The sequence below is a fragment of the Lagopus muta genome, chromosome 16, assembly GCF_023343835.1.
Source record: "Lagopus muta isolate bLagMut1 chromosome 16, bLagMut1 primary, whole genome shotgun sequence".
Taxonomy (NCBI): Eukaryota; Metazoa; Chordata; class Aves; order Galliformes; family Phasianidae; genus Lagopus; species Lagopus muta.
Genome location: NC_064448.1, coordinates 10,564,870 through 10,580,358, shown reverse-complemented (window position 1 = coordinate 10,580,358; position 15,489 = coordinate 10,564,870). Strand labels below are relative to the sequence as shown.

General features: G+C 55.2%; 1 protein-coding gene across 2 annotated transcripts; it reads right to left on the bottom strand.

Annotated features, from left to right (window-relative positions):
• Window positions 1-750: 750 nt before the first annotated feature.
• Window positions 751-8,785, bottom strand: GSS (glutathione synthetase). 2 transcript variants are annotated; one of them, XM_048963327.1, is made up of 13 exons: window positions 8,714-8,785; window positions 8,098-8,256; window positions 7,879-8,024; window positions 6,777-6,852; window positions 6,109-6,248; window positions 5,907-6,023; window positions 5,531-5,611; window positions 4,680-4,757; window positions 3,554-3,620; window positions 2,807-3,001; window positions 2,546-2,627; window positions 2,169-2,358; window positions 751-1,646 (listed from the first exon to the last, which is right to left on the bottom strand). In XM_048963327.1, the coding sequence occupies exons 2-13, from the start codon at window positions 8,224-8,226 to the stop codon at window positions 1,523-1,525; spliced, it is 1,425 nt and encodes a 474-aa protein (XP_048819284.1). In that variant the 5' UTR covers window positions 8,227-8,256; window positions 8,714-8,785; the 3' UTR covers window positions 751-1,522. The 2 variants fall into 2 exon arrangements, with proteins under 2 accessions (XP_048819284.1, XP_048819283.1); XM_048963326.1 differs by having other exon boundaries at window positions 8,098-8,227.
• Window positions 8,786-15,489: the final 6,704 nt, after the last annotated feature.

Below are 15,489 nucleotides of genomic sequence, written 5' to 3'. Positions count from 1 at the left end.
GCCTGTGCTTTATTTTTCTCCTGGTCCGCAGCCAACATCATTCCACCAAGGTGGATGGAAAGCACCAGATGTGTGACACCCACGTGTCGTCAATGTGCAGGATGGATGCAGGAGCAGCACCAGGGAGAAAGCAGCACATGCTGCCTCCAGGAGCTCAGAGCTCTGCTCCAGTGCTCACATCCTGTTCCTCATGGCTGCACCTAACCTTGCGTTCTCCCTGCTCACTGCTCCAACCAAAAGCACACCCAAGGACTAAGACCAGACTGCTTCCTCCTGGAGGGCGTTGTGCCTCACACCTGCAGCTCAGCATTGGCTGCTGATGCTGGGCTGCAGCGCAGGACACATCTCCAATGCTGCTGAACAGACTTAGCTGAACAGAGCAGAAGCTGCCAGGTTGACCAAGAAAAGTCCATGCACAGGTGTGCAGCTGCCCAAAAGCCATACCTGGACCAGGAGCCAAGCTTGGAGGAGGGGAGGATACTGAGGGGCTACAGTGAGCTCTCAGCTGCCACCACAGCTTGTCAGATAAATTTGGCTTTGCAGGGACCAAGTTGAGCAGAACCAGCTCCCCTGGTGTCAGAGCAGCAAGCAAATGTGTAAAGGAGAATGTGACCCCAGCTCTGTCTATAAGATGGAGTTTGAGCAGAGCCCAGAGCAGCCAGCAGCCCTGACAGCTTCACCTGAAGCGAGGGACAGAGCTCAGCCAAGGGCATACCCCCAGAGCTTGCACTCAGGCTGGCTCATGCAAAACATCCATCATGCTACCCCCACTCCAGGTACAATTTAAGATATGTGTCCCTCTTTGCACAGCTATTCTCAGACAAAACTGACCCCAGAGCCTTGTTTAGATGCAGCGTATGTTTTAATCTCTGGTGGGGTAATCAAGCCCCCCAGCTGAACACCAGCCACGGATTGTGGAATCAGCCACAGAACAAAACCACTGCGCAGTGGCAGATCAGTGCTTGATTGAGGCACCTGGACTGCAGGCTGTAGGCACAGCCAGCAGGGCTATCAGAAACACAGGCATAAGGCCTCGCTGCAGTCACGGAGCAGCGGAGCTCAGGCTGCCTAGGTGCTTCACCAGGGCAATTCCAGGAAGGGGCACTTTGTGTCACACCTGGAGTTACTCAGCTGAGCAGGGCTGGAGTGGAAGGGGGGTGCACTGCAGACATGGCCCGTGAGCAGGAGCACCCACTGCTCTTCCCATTGATTCAGGAAACCCGGGGGAGACGCATCTTGTCATCCCTCAGTGCTGGTCCCACGGTGAAGCCAAGAGAATGCACTGACAGTGATGGAGGCTTGGGGAAGCTGCAGCATGGTAGCTGTCCACGTGCATAGGAACGTTAACAAAACTGGGACTGGCACTGAGCAGGGTCCCCTCCAGTGCTGCAGCAGCCTCCAAGAGCACATTTCAAACCAGTGCAAAACCTTTGGCTGTCTCCAGCCCTTCCCACCTCACTAGGTGCACCCTGAGGGAAGCAGCCCTGTGGCAGCCCAGCCCTGTGGGCACTGCACGAGGAGCTCACACCAGGTAGGGGGTGTCCAGCACTGCCACCCCGGCTGCCACCCCACCGTCTGCGTGCTCCACTGCCTTCGTCCGCAACAGGTGCCCAGCAGCCTCATTCAGCACCAGCTCTGTGCCCTGCCTGCAAAGAGAAGGCAGAGGGGAAGCATGGTGGAGCAGGAAGCCCACAGCATTTCTCCCATCTGCGACAATCTAAGCTCCTCCTGGCGATGCAGCCCTTCTTTGGCTGGGCTATGGTGGCTGGAAGGCTCTGCAAGGGAGCAATGCTGGGCTGTGAATGCTGCCAGAGTGCAGTTGTTGCCAAAAGTTGTAGGAGGGCTTCAATCTATAAGCTATGGAAGTGTTTCTGTGGATCCTCTTATAAAGGGCTTTAAACAAAAGCAGCAGCTACTTAGGGTTGAGCACGACCTCTTCCACCTTCAGCTCTTTCTGAGTGAGGCTGTGTGTAGATGCTGGGAGGTTCCTCCAGCAACTGGGAATGGAACACCCCAACTTTGGGGTTTGGAAAGCTGCTGCTGGTTACATATCCCACCCAAAACCAGCTGTCCCTGTCCCTCCATCCTGGAACATCTGCCCTGCTGCTGAGATGTTCCTCTGAGAGAGGAGCAGGGATAGGAACCACCCCATACTGCATGATACTCACCTGACATAGACACCAAAAATACCAAGCTCTGAGATGCACTTGGAGGCCTTTAGGGGACTGTGTGCCCTCAGCAAATAATTCACTGCTGGCTGCGGCTCAATCTTGTCCATCAGGATGTAGGAGGTTCTCTCAGGGCTGTCTTTGATCTTCTCCAGGACCTGCTTGAGCTCCTCACCATACAGGTTGTTCCCTGAGGGTGGAACCTGGAGCTCAGCAGGAGCAGCGCTCCCTCCCCGCTGTGATACATCCCTGTGGGCACAAAGCCACTCCACCCTGCCTCTCACCCCTCTGATGAGGACCAGAAGCCATCACAGGACACATGACACTGGACAGCGTGAACCACACCAAAACCCAGGGGAACCCACTCCAGCTCGTACCTCCTCCTTCTCGCTGTGGTTTCAGCACAAACCGCTCAGGGCTGGCGATAGCTGTGGCAGCAATCCGGTCACCCTCTTCACCCTGGAAGAAAGACAGTAGCAAAGGATCAGCAAGGAGCAGGAGCTCCTCCAGAGTCCTCTCTGAGCATGACTACCAGGGGCCCGAGGCCAGCAAAACATACTGATGTTTCTGAACCAAGGAATTACATCATGCAGGCCAAGCACGTGTCTCTTCTTCACCCTCATTCCAATCCCACTCACCATATCCAGCGAGTACAGCCCAGCAAATGTTGCTCTGATGCGTTTGACAGCCTCAGCGTGGCCAGGCAGCAGCTTCTCCAGCATCCCTGGGCGGCTCAGCTCTTGCTGCACCTTCTTGGTGCCAGCCAGCTGCGTGGCAATGTCAGGGCACTTCACTGCCCGCGACCTCTCCAGCAGCAGCCGTGCCTCCCAGTTCTGAGACAGGGGGAGAGCAATCAGCCCATCAGCACAGCCAGGCTTCCTCCTCTTGTTTCTGCTTAGCCCTCCCTGTGAGATCCCCGCCTGCCGGGATGGGGACAGCACTCTGATCCCAGCAGAGCTGCACCCACGGATCTGCCACAGCCCCTGGGAGCTGCACACCAGGCTGCTCTGCCACCTCCCCCTGTGCCCTGCTGCTTTCCAGACAGCAGCCAAGAGCTGTTCTGTATTGTTCTCACCTGCTACTAGCAGTCCTAACGCATAACTGAGGGCAGGAAAAGGTTTGTAGTTCAAGCCTTTAAGTATGTGCTAATCTGCATTAACCTGCACTGCTCAGCAGCGATTCAGTGCTGCAGACAGGAGCTGCCCACAGGAATGGTGGTTGCAGAAAGAAGCCACCTGCTTTCCATACTACAGGAGCGCCACACGAGCAGTGGGGACAGGCAGCATCCCAACACCACCCAGGCAGAACTAACCCCACCCAGGACAGGACCATGGGATGTTCCAAACCCCTGCCACAGCTTCTAGGAGCAAGCAGTGGGTGCTGACCTGCTGATCGTAGTTGCTCGGCACGTAGCCCTCTCTGTAGTACACCACTGCTACCTCCTGGCCGTCCCTGGAACAGAAAGCAGCAGCCATCAGAGCCAGCAGCTCCTCCACGCAAAGCCCAGCACGTAGGGCTGACAGGCCCAGACAGGCAGTGTGTGATGGGGTTTGCCCTTTCTGTGATAGGGTTTGCCCTTTCTGCTTCGCCTCCTGAGCTCCTCAAGAAGGGAGGGGATATGGGAAGCCCTGCTCTAAGCACAGCCTCCATAAGTCAGGCACCCAGCCCAGAGGGAGGTGAGGAGCTCATTGTTCAGCAGCCTCACATTCTTATGGCTGGGAGGGAACAGGATCCTTATCTGAGGGTGATTCAGGGCAGGGCACAGCTGCCAGCATCATGGTACCATGCACCCCAACCTCAGCCACGCAGCCCAGCACGGCCACTGCCATGTGACAGCACTCATGGAAAGGGGAAGATGCTCCAGAGGAAGCACTGCAATACTTTTCCCTTAACCGCCTGGCGCTGACAAGTGCATTCATTAATTAAACGTGGAGGATGCCCCAAAGGTCAAAGCATGGAAAAAATCTGCCTAACAACAGAAAAAACATTGGCATGCAACCACAGCTTCCTCTGGGCTCGTGCAGCTCCAAGCATGTTAGCCTGGAGATAGGACAAACATCACACTTGGCATCAGCTCCCTGCGTGGGTGAGACACAGAGCATGCTCAGTGCCCATCACAGGCGCGGTGCTTCCTCCTCCAGCACGGGTAACTCAGACCCAGGCAAAGCATCAAGTGAAGGGTCAACAGGAAATGTGTCAGTGCAAACCTCAGAAACAGCCTGGGTGTGCTGCAGATGTGCATGGAGGAAGAAAGGACCCTGTAGAGCACAGAGGCTGTGGTTTGGGAGAGAGAAATAGGGCTTCTAGCTGCAAAAGACTTGACGTGTGTATGCAAAGTCCCACCATCATGAAAACAATCATAATCCCTACGGGAAGCAGCAGCAGCCTGAGGCACAGAAGAGACCTGCACTCCCAGAAAGCCACTATTTACACTCAAAACCATTCCAGCAACTTCAGCTGAGAGCTGTGTGCCCAGCGCAGAGCCAGAGCGCGCACCTTGCTCCTACTCACACATAGAGCCTGCGGGAGTCATCCAGGGAGCCCTGCTCATACACGTCCTGGAACCGCCTCCTGATGACCCGAATGTTCCTGCAGGAGGAGCAGGGCGGTCACAAGAGGCAGGCACAGCTCACAGAACAGCTCCATTTCCAGCACCCAGCTCAAACGCTGCAGGAAGCAGCGCGTGCTGAACACCCCGCATTCTTCCACACTCACTTTGCCCTTCCTAAAGCTTTTCTAAGAAGCCAGTGATCATTCTGCTCTGTCATCTCATGCAGGACAGACTCACTGCTGACTTTCCAGCCAGTGCTTCCTGGGGAACCTCCTCCCTTCAGCTCTGTCGTCCCTCCCCACACAGTGGCACTGTGGCCCTGCAAAGTCCCCAGTGGAGCCGTGGCTCTTCCCCCAACCATGCTCAGTCCTGGGGCTCAGCCTCCTCTGACCTCACTTTCTCCAGAGCCCCACAGATCTGTAGAGCCCTTCCCAGTGGGGCTGAAGCTTCAATAATTAAGCTTTTACTGAAGACCCTCTGCCCAATCCTGAGTTAGAAAGCAAACAGGACCACTGGTATCCCTGCTCTGCTCCTTATTGCCTCGGCCTGCAGCAAAGCCACCCTGGAGCAGCTCTGAGGACCCATGGGTACATCAAGGAACTGGCAAGGAACCACTCCTGGAGAGCAATGGCTTTGGTGCTGCTGGAGCAGGATGCTGGCAAAGGAAAGCTGAGAGACCTCAGGGAGAAGTCCAAGGTAAGGACAGTCCCGCTGCACACCACAGCATGCCCTCCAACAGGCCAGGAACCCGTGATATGTTTTAACTTTAACCTTGCACAAGTGGCCAACTGAGAAGCAGACTCTGCTTTACCTGTCCCAAAGCTTGTTTTCCACGCATCGCTGATCAAAAATATTCCTTTGGGCCTTCTCCACCAGGAACATCACCACGGCACTGCAAGAGACACACAGGGCACCATTAACTCAAGAGATCACACACCAGCCTCACCCACTGCTGATCTCTGTGATCCAGGCTGCCTGCACAGCTCCCGTGAGCCTCCTGCAGCAGTTCTGTGGCCTGGCACAGAGAGCAGGACCGGCCCTGTGACACCACCATGTGCTGGGCACACACACAAAGGGGAAAGGCAGGAAGAGGCTGGGCCCTATCAGGGTCATTAAACCAACAGCACTGTCTGAGAACTACAGCTGTAAACTAAGTATGTGCAGCTGCAGGAGCTGGCAGCACTCACCTCGGTGAGCCGTACAGCTCCCAGGCCTTGGCGATGCCCATGGCCAGCCCCTGCGCAGGGTCATTGGGCAGCAACCTCGCCGCCTCCTCAGGCTTCCCCAGCACTCTGAGCACCCGCCTGCACGACAGGAGCGGCTCCAGACCCGGCCCCAGGCACCACGGCTCTGTGCTGGGGCACAGGCTGGGCCGCAGCTGCTCCATACCCGTGCACGGCAGCGGTGCGGGAGGCGAGGCCACCGAAGCTGGCAGCGATGGTGTTGATCTCAATCTGCTTCAGCGCTGGTGGGCTGGCTGCCCCGCAGTCAAACATGTAGTCAGAGCGGTTGATGCCTAGAAACACAGACTGAGGCGGAGGGGAGGGAGTGAGGTGCGGCCCCGCATCCCCCAGCAGGTGGCTCAGCACCACGCAGCCGCTCGCTCCATTCCCAGTGCGATAGGGGAGAGAATCAAAGCAAAACGGGACTCGTGGGTTGAGATAAAACCATCTACTAAGAGAACAAGGAAAAGCATAACTATGACTACATATAATGTATATAACAAGTGATGAACAAACAATTGCTCAGCATCCCCCGACTGATGCCCAGCTAGCCTCCAGCAAGTGAATGAGAATGAAATGAACTCCCACTCCCTTGAAAACTCCCTCCACATGATGTCATATGACATGGAATATCCCTTTAGCCAGTTGAAGTCAGCTGTCCTTATTCCCTTCCCTCCCAGCTCCTTGGGCTCCTTGCTGTGAATGGCCTTGGCTCTGTACAACACTGCTCAGCAGCGACCCCACAGCCATCTGAGGGGCTCCATGCACCTCTCCCCAGCTGCACCCACAGAGGGCTGGGACCTGTGGCAGCCCACCCACCCTGCTGCAGCCTACCTGTGCCAGCCCTTCCTCTAGAACCTGCTGGTGGATCCTGAAGAGCCGTGCCGTGAAGTCATCCACCTTGATGGTGCTGGAGGGACAGCAGGACCAGGTCAGTCCTCTCACAACACTACAGAGGCACTAAGAATCTCTGCTGGGGATATTCCTGGTGCAGTGCGTGGGGATGTGGGGCAGAGACAGCACGGAGCAAAAGCAAAAGAACATGACAGAGTTCTGCAGGTACAGGGAAGGACCCAGAGGCATCCCCATGCCTGCACACACAGCTCAGGGCTGCACCAGATGCCTGTCCTGCTGGATGTCTGAGTTTTGTGTGCTGCAGTGCTCAGCTCTACACAGAATCACTAAGGTTGCAAAAGACCTCTAAGATCATCCACTCCAACCCCAACCCATCCCACCATGCTCACTACCCATGTCAGTGCCATACCTCCACATTCCTTGGACACCTCCAGGGACAGTGACTGTACCAACTCCTCTTTGTTTCAATGCATAACTGTTCTTTCTGAGAAAAAACTTCTCCTATCTCCAACCTGAACTTCCCATGACACAACATAAGGCAACTTAAGGCTTCGGCAACAAGCAGCCAGCTGCCAACAAGTGCAGACAAGACCAAAGCAGGCTGCCACAGGCAGGACTTGAGGAAGCCTCCAGCTACTTGAATTCACAGCCTCAGTGCCAGTGACTTGAGAAGCCACAAAGCTCAGGTACCGGTGAGGTAGAAGTCACTGCCAGCAGACAACTGCTGGCCCAGGGAGACCTCAAATTGCAGAGACTTGATGGAAATGAACATTAGGACAAAAAGCCAGGAAAGAAGAGAATTCCTGCAGAGATGATACATGATTCCTACTTAACATTTAGGCTGGATATTAGGAGAAATATCTTCTCTGAAAGAGCAAGGATGCAGTGGCACAGCTGCCCAGGGAGGTGGTGGAGTGACTGTTCTGCAGGTGTGAAGATGTGGCACTGAGAAATGTGGGTTGGTGGGCATGGTGGTTGATGGTTGGACTAGACAATCTTTGAGGCGTTTACCAACCTTAATGACTTCCTTCAACGAATCCACAATTCTGTATTCCACTAAATGCAACCTGCAACACATTACCTGGCCAGGGTGCGCTCCAGGAACCCCTTGTCCCGGCTGATGGCATCCACCAGCAGGTTGAAGTCCCGCTGTACAGCATAGGCCTGCTCAAACAGGGCACGGGGCACGGCCGAGGGCAGCAGTGTGAAGGGTGCATAGCTCACCACCTGCAGGGGCACAACAGCAGTGCCTTGGTGCGGGGCTGTGCGGCTCTGTGGGGCCATGGGGGACTACACTTACCTCGGAGGCGTTGGGCTCAGCTTCGGTGCGCATCAGCACGCCCTCCAGCAGCGCCGCATCCACCGCCACCACTGCTGCCTGCCTCAGGGCTGCCTCATCCCGCAGCACCACGTCCCACGGCCCTGCCATGCTGCGGCACCACGGGGTCACTCACAGCCACTGAGCAGCCCACGATGGGGGTGAGGAGTGGCAGAGCCTGCCATGGCCCCACTGGTGGTACCCAGCACCCCACATCTCCCCATGGGCACCATGCCTTGGCTGACAGCCTCTGAACCCCGTAACTTGCATCCAGCCCCTCTAGCCCCCTGCAACCCACACCCCCCACCGTCGCCTACAACCTTTCTGCACCCTACAGGCACCCCGCATCCCACAACCCCCCTTACATTTCATGTCCCTTCAGTCCCCCACTGCCTCTCTTCACCCCATGGCCTCTCTGCACCCCAGAGCCCCCATAAACCCCTGAACACCACAGCCACCCTACGTCCCACAGCCCCCTATAGCCCTCCAGGCCCCTGAACCCCATAGCATCCCAGTCCCCCCTTGTACACCATGCCCCTTGCACCCCACACCCCCCACAGCCCCCTACAGCCCGCACACCGCACACCCCAACCCGTACCTGCTTCCTGCGCTCCCGGGCTGCCCCGCCTTCTTCATGGCGATTGGACAATAGTCTGGCCCTGCCCCTAAAAGCCAGCCGATTGGCAGCGCCACCGACCTATCAGCGTGGAACAAAGAAGCCAGGGAGGAGGGCGGGGCTTAGGGCACGCATGCGTGCTTGGTTGGGGGGGGGCGGGCCGAAGCAGTGTCTTTGGGTCCGGCTGGTGTCGACTGTGGGTGCGCGTTGGGTGCCGGACGTGGTGGGTGTGGGGCACGCTGGGTGTAGGACTTGTTGGGCTTAAGATGCACTGTGTGTAGGATGCGTTGGGTATAGGACGTGCTGGGTGTAGGGCACGGCGGGGGGAAGCACTGGGCGTAGGATATGTGGGCTATAGGACGGGATGGGTGCAGGACATGTTGGGTGCATGCAGGCAGTAGCGTTGTCCGCTCAGTTCTCCTGGCAGGGCCCAGAGTCTGTTCTGCTCCCTGCTTGCTGTGAGAGTAAAGGAAGGACGTGGCAGGCTGCAGTTCCTAATCAAAGCACTGCAAAACGCAGTCCAGTTTCATTTCAGGAGAGTCGGGAAAGGTGCTGCCCTGTCTTCACAGCGCCCAGAATGAACACAGCCTGCTCAGGTTGGCAAAGCTCTTTTTGTAGGGAGCTCTGCCTTGCCTTCTGTTCCCTTTTTCCAAATTCAGTCTGGAGAATGAGATCTATCCTAACTAACACAGGGCGGATCCAGAATGAGTTGCCCAGGAGGTTGTGGATGCCCCATCTCTGGAGGCATGCAGAGCCAGGTTGGATGTGATCCTGGGCAGCCTGATCTGGTGGTTGGCAGCCCTGCCTGTGGCAGGGGGCTGGAACTAGATGATCTTTAAGTCCAAACCAACCTAAGCCATGCTATGAAGAGCACATGCAGATAGCCCATAATCTCTGCTGCAGCGCGAGGGAGCCGCAGTGCAGCTTGGAGAAGGTTAAATGATAAAAAAAACATGGCAGACATGGTAAGTATTTGGCATGTTCCATGCAACAAAAGATGAACAACAGCAACTGGGATGTTATCTTTATTAGCTAAAAATAGAGCCCTGCAAAGTTTAAAAGAAAAGCGCTTTGTGTTTGTAAACCTCTCCTCTGGCTTTATCAGAGCCTTCCAAGATGAGCTTCATGGCTCTGGGGTGCTGTGTCTGCTCTCAAAGGCTGCCCAGGGATCAGACAAGTGAAACTCAATACAAATCAGCTTGAGGGTATAAATGGTTCTGAGCCAATGCTGCTTTTCTTGTTCCCCTCAGAGGAGGGTCCATCCCCAGCAGCCCCATACCGAGCCTGTGATGCCCGCAGCGTGCCCAGGTGCTTGGGAGGCAAGCACTGCAGGGTGGGCAGGGAGCGGGCGGCCATGAGCCGGCCGTGCTGCCGAGGTATGCAGGCATTTGATACGATGCAGCTGCTGGTGCTCACCGAGCTGCTGCCTTCCAAGCAGGGCTCATCCTCTGTGCTCGCTTCCCCTGGTACCCCGTTAAAAAAAAATCCCCTCGTTCTGCCTTGCTGCAGTTCCAGCTGCAGAGAAAAACCAATTCATGGGGTTTGGGCCAACGCCGTTGTATCTTGAGATGTTTGCATGCCGGTGCTGAAACGCATTTTGCAATGGAGTAGTAAGAGAGCCACTGGTTTGACTCTGCGAGCGGAGAGGATGATGTGATGTTCCACACCAGCCAAATAGAGGCAGAACAATAGGGCTATTTTTGTGGATGGAGCTCACAGGGCTCCCCAGAGAGTCCAGCCCCCTCGCTGGCCCATCCTGCTGGAGGAAAACAAGGCAGAGCTCCTGCACCCTGGCTTCTCCGTCATAGGAATACCAGCTTGAGCAAGGGCATGAAAGAAATCTATTGTTTCCGAGGCTGCATTTCAATGTGAAATGCTCTGCTAAGGCCAGCAATCTTAAACCCTCCACACGTGTGCCTATTGTTTGAAGTGCAGAACAATTGAGGGGTGCTCTCATGGGCTATCTTTAGCCAGGCAGCTGGTGCTGTCCTTTTCCCTGTAACTGAGAATAAAACAATACCCAAGTATTGTCTGCATGACTGGAGCGATGACATTGGACTCTCTGCCAAGGGAGCATCTAAAAGATCAATGAAACCCGAGTTATTTATAAGTGAGTAGTGTCATTTCTTCCCCAAAGTAATTGCACTTCCTTAGCTCTTCCACCAGGCCTTTCTGTGCCATGGAGCAGCCATGGAGCGAGGCAGAAATAGCACTGAACCGGGTGAACCAGTGGGACCCAGAAAACCAAACCATCACCTTCCACCTGAGGTTGGCTGTGCTGTCACTTCCCAGAGTGGAGCACAAGCTCCAGGATGGGGATGTGCACACATGCCTCCCAGCAGCCTGTCCTGGACCACGGCCCCTGATGCTCATCGCCTTTTCCATGGCTCGCCAGCAGCCACCACACTGGCCACGTATAGGATTGTGGAATAGAATCATGGAATCACCAAGGTTGGAAAAGACCACTAAGATCTAATCTAACCAATCCACCATCACCACACCCTCCAAACCGTGTCCCCAGGTGCCACATCTACCATTTTCTTGAAAACCTCCAGCTACAGTGACTCCACCGCTTCCCTGGGCAGCCTGTGCCAATGCCTCACCACTCTTTCTTAGTGGACCCATTGACCTGTGGTCCCTGCAGCACCAGGATCTGCCCTCTGCGGTGCTTTTTGGGAGGTTTATTTCACTCAGCAGCCAACAAACAGGTGACAGTTCAGGCTGTGTCCAACTCTGCTGCTGCACCAGGTTGCTCAGGGTAGCCCTAAAGTCCAAAAGGCCGTGGGGACAGGACTTTCCTGGTCCCAGGGGACTTGTAAGGGAAAGCTGCTTTCTGCAAGCTGCTGCCCTAACAGGGTGCATCCAGACTGGAAACCTGGAATTGGGCATACACACCAATCTGGAGAATTAAATGCTCAGCTTGGATCCCTGGATGGAGCAGCGTGCACCAACTGTGGGGGAGAGCAGCAGCCCCTCAAAATGCTGTGGATGCAGAGCAGAAGCTGAGAGGTACCACCAGACATTTCTGGGTCTTCCGTGACTCAGCCAAGATGCTGTGAGTGTATGTTCTCAACACAGGACTGGGCGAGACCCTGCCACATCCTTTTGTGTGGGTCTGGGACACCAGCAGATGTGAAGGATCTGCTTCCTTGGCCAAGAAGGAGAAGTTGTGCCTGGTCGCCACAATCTCCTTCTGCTTTCACCAGGTCACAGCCTGCTTGGCAGCCTGGAGTGAGCCACTTTCTTGCTGTGACCATCTAATGGGCCACACTGATGTAGGGAGGTCTGCCACAGCACGGGGACATGCAGGAATATCACTCCCTTCCAGATGGCAGCCAGTCTTAAGGAAGAGCCAAGCCTACCAGGTCCCATGAGAAACTCCTGTAGTTGTTGCCACTTTGTGTTGAGCACAAACATCCCTTATCATAAGATGAGCTGAGTTGGATCAAGCAAGGGGCTTGCTGACCAAGCACAGTAAGGGGGGAAAGAACTAAGCAGTGCCTGAGCATGCAGCAAGCAGAAAACTGGGCTGATGGGCTAGGAGAGCAGAGCCACAGCTTCTGCAAAGCCAGGGAAACAAATGCTGAGGCCATGCAGCACATCTCAGTGCAGCACGCTTAATTCTATCAGCTGTCTCCTCAGCACGGCTCTGATGGAGCTTCCCCATGGAGCAATGAAGATGTGTGAGGAGTGGAGAGAGCAAGGGCTGAGCAGCTGGGTGCTGTGGGCTCAGCATGTGTCCTGTCCCACAGTGCGCAGAAATGTGTTGCAAATCACGACTAAGGCAGCTCGTGGACCTGATTTCTAACAGCTGCTGTGTGCCAGGACCTGTCCTTGCAGCCAGCTGAAGTTGAGGTGTTATTAAATGTTCAGATGACTGGGGCAAGAGGCTCTTTTCTCTCTTTTTGAAATTCATTGCCAAAACTTCAAGCATCTTCACTGAAGTCAGCTCACCCCCTCCTGTGATGTTTGCAGCATTCTGTACAACTCCTGCTGCTAAATAGATGCTGGGTCTTTCAGAGGCCGTGCAGGTCCCTAGAACCTCAGAGCTGGGAAAATCACAGTGAACAAATAAAACCCTCCAGTTCTCCCCACCTCCAGGTGATCTTGCTGTCCGTGTCTGAATGGGAACTTCCCAGAACTCTGCTTGCAAATTCTGGCCTGACTGATCAAGTCGTGTTTCTTCCAGATACATTCTCAGTCCTGATAATCATTTTGGGTATTCATTTCTTGTGTGCACTGGAAGCACAGTGCTCAGGCCCTCTTGCTGCCCACGTCTTTTGCCACAGCGAGCAGCAGCAACTTCACATCTGTTCCCAAAGGCTTTTTGGTGAAGAAGTGCTTTGCTGAGCAGGCATTTGCTTTGGAGGGAGCCTTGCAGCCCCAGGCTGACTGGAGGGATGCTGTCGGATGGCAGTGCTGGGCTGTCAGCCCCTCCTGTGCGCAGACATTCCCGCTGGATGGAAATATGCCCAAAATAGCCCTTCTGCAGATTGTCTTTATCTAAACAGCCGCCTTTGCACTCCTCTCCTGTGCATTTCAGGGAGCTGATAGCGGTGATATGTTAAGTGTGAAAACTTCTAACAAACTGCCCAACACGGAGAGTAATTCTCCTTCCTGCCTCTTATCAGAGACTGCTAACGGGAAGCATTCCTCCCATGGGGTCAGGGAGCAGCAGGGGGATCACCTGGGAACGGCTGAGTCCCCCAGCAGCCCATGGATCTCTGGGTCCAGCAAAGATCTGACTGCAGAACAGTCAACAGTTGGGTGCTGGTGGTGACCGTGGGGAGACACTTATCCAGCTTTCAGGGGCACAGCTGAGGAGCCCCATCCTCATCTGTCATCTCACAGGATGCCAATGTGTCAAGCAGAGAGCTACAGAAGGAAAAACAGGGGAGCCTCAATGGCTGGAGAGATGCCCGCAGTGCTGAAGATGGCTGTGGAAGCTGTGGGCTGGCCAAGCAGGCTGATAGCCTAAAGCAAATCCTCTCTGCTCCAGATAAAGCTGTGGGCTCCTCACTGTGCTGATGGGGTTCCACCCCGCCGCCCTGCAGAGGATGCTGCTTTGCACCTGTCTGAGCAGGGCACGGCTCTGCAATGGCCAGCAATGTGAGGATGAGCTTCCTACCACCCTGAAAGCCACATCACAAAGGACAGCTCTGAAAACACCCAAACCCACAGGAAGTGCATTTCAGCAGCTGCCAGAGTGACCATTCCACATTTCCCTTTCTACAGATCTGCTCGGCCTTTGATGGACCCTGCTGGAACATCTTCAAAGAGGGAGAGAAACTAGGGCGAACAGAAGGAACTGCAGAAGGAATCTCCAAAAATAAAATCTCTTTAAAGATAAGGCATGGAGGGGGTGAGCAGAGCACGGGCCGGGTATGTGCCCTGAGAAGAATGTGCAAGGCTTGGGCAGCTGGTAGGCCTGGGCCAAGAGCTCATCCCACTGCTGGGGACTCATGGCAAAGGTACCAAAGGCCTTGGGCCCCTCCGGGGTGTGGGTGGAAACCCGACTCCGAGCCCAGGACAAAGCAGAAGACCACCAGGGTGACCTCAGAGGAACCCGTGGTCTACAGACGCCTGCTGCTCTTCCTGACATGGCAACGCTGCCGTCTTGGCAAGGTTTAACGCCTCTGTGACACCGTGGCCAAATGGGATCTCAGGGTCGGTGTTTCCTCGATGGTTTCCCCAAGGGAGGTGCAGTAGTCATATCATGGATTCCAGCTCTGCATCAGCTGCTCCCAAATCCCGACAGAGTCGTGGGCTTCTGGCCCATCAGCCTGGTGGGAGGGTGTCCACATGGGACACGGTGGTGGGGGCTTCAGACTGCTGCACCTGACGGGCTCCAAGTCATCTCGTTAGTGCCGAAAGAACATGCCTACAGACTCCTCTCCATTTTAATTCATGGGGAAGACTGGTACCTTGCAAAGCCTTTGCATTATACTGTGCAGACAATGAAAGCAATGCCAATCCCTCCCCTCCGCTGGGGCTCAAGCCACAGGGACAGGTCTGCAGTCCTCCTCCATCACTCCAGAGTCATTTAAATGGGTTTGTTTGTCATTTCTGTGTCTCCAGGACATGACCACTGGAGTGGGGAGCCAAGGGACAGTTCAGCACTGATGCTCCCCCTGCTGAGGAGGGGGATAGCAACCAGCTGTCCCCAGCCAGACACCGTTCCCATCATTTCTCTGGTTAGACTCACTTCTGTCTTTAGAGACTGCCTGCTTCCATGGTGGCAAGGTGGTTTGAGCTAGAGTTCATGGTGGTGCTGTCAGGACAAAGCTGTGCTTTGGGTGGTGATCACTGCATTGCCTGTGGAGTCTTTGGAGCCAGCCTGGGAAAAATGATATGGGGGAAACTCAGCAGCCCCTCTGTACAGAGGGATTTTTAATCCTTCCTAGACAGGAACCAAGCTCCCTCACTGAGGTGAGTACGCTTTGGGAGCAGGGTTTGGGCATTTAGTGATGGGCAGAATCCTACCAGAATCAGTCCCTGGCAAAACCATTGCACTTCACTTACCAGTAAAGCAAATTGTGACTTTTGGTGCTAAATGGGAAGGGTCTGTTGTGGCTGGGCGAAGCAGGCAAACCCTTGGGGAAGAAGGCAAGTGGGTAAGCAGTAGGGGCCAGCCCTGAGCCCCTTGTCCTGATTCTCCACTCCGGGGCTGTTCGATGAGGAGCGACTGGACCAGTGCTCAGCCAGAGGTTCGGGTGTGCTGACCTGGGAAGGCAGAAAGCAAAGCTCTCAGTGCTGCA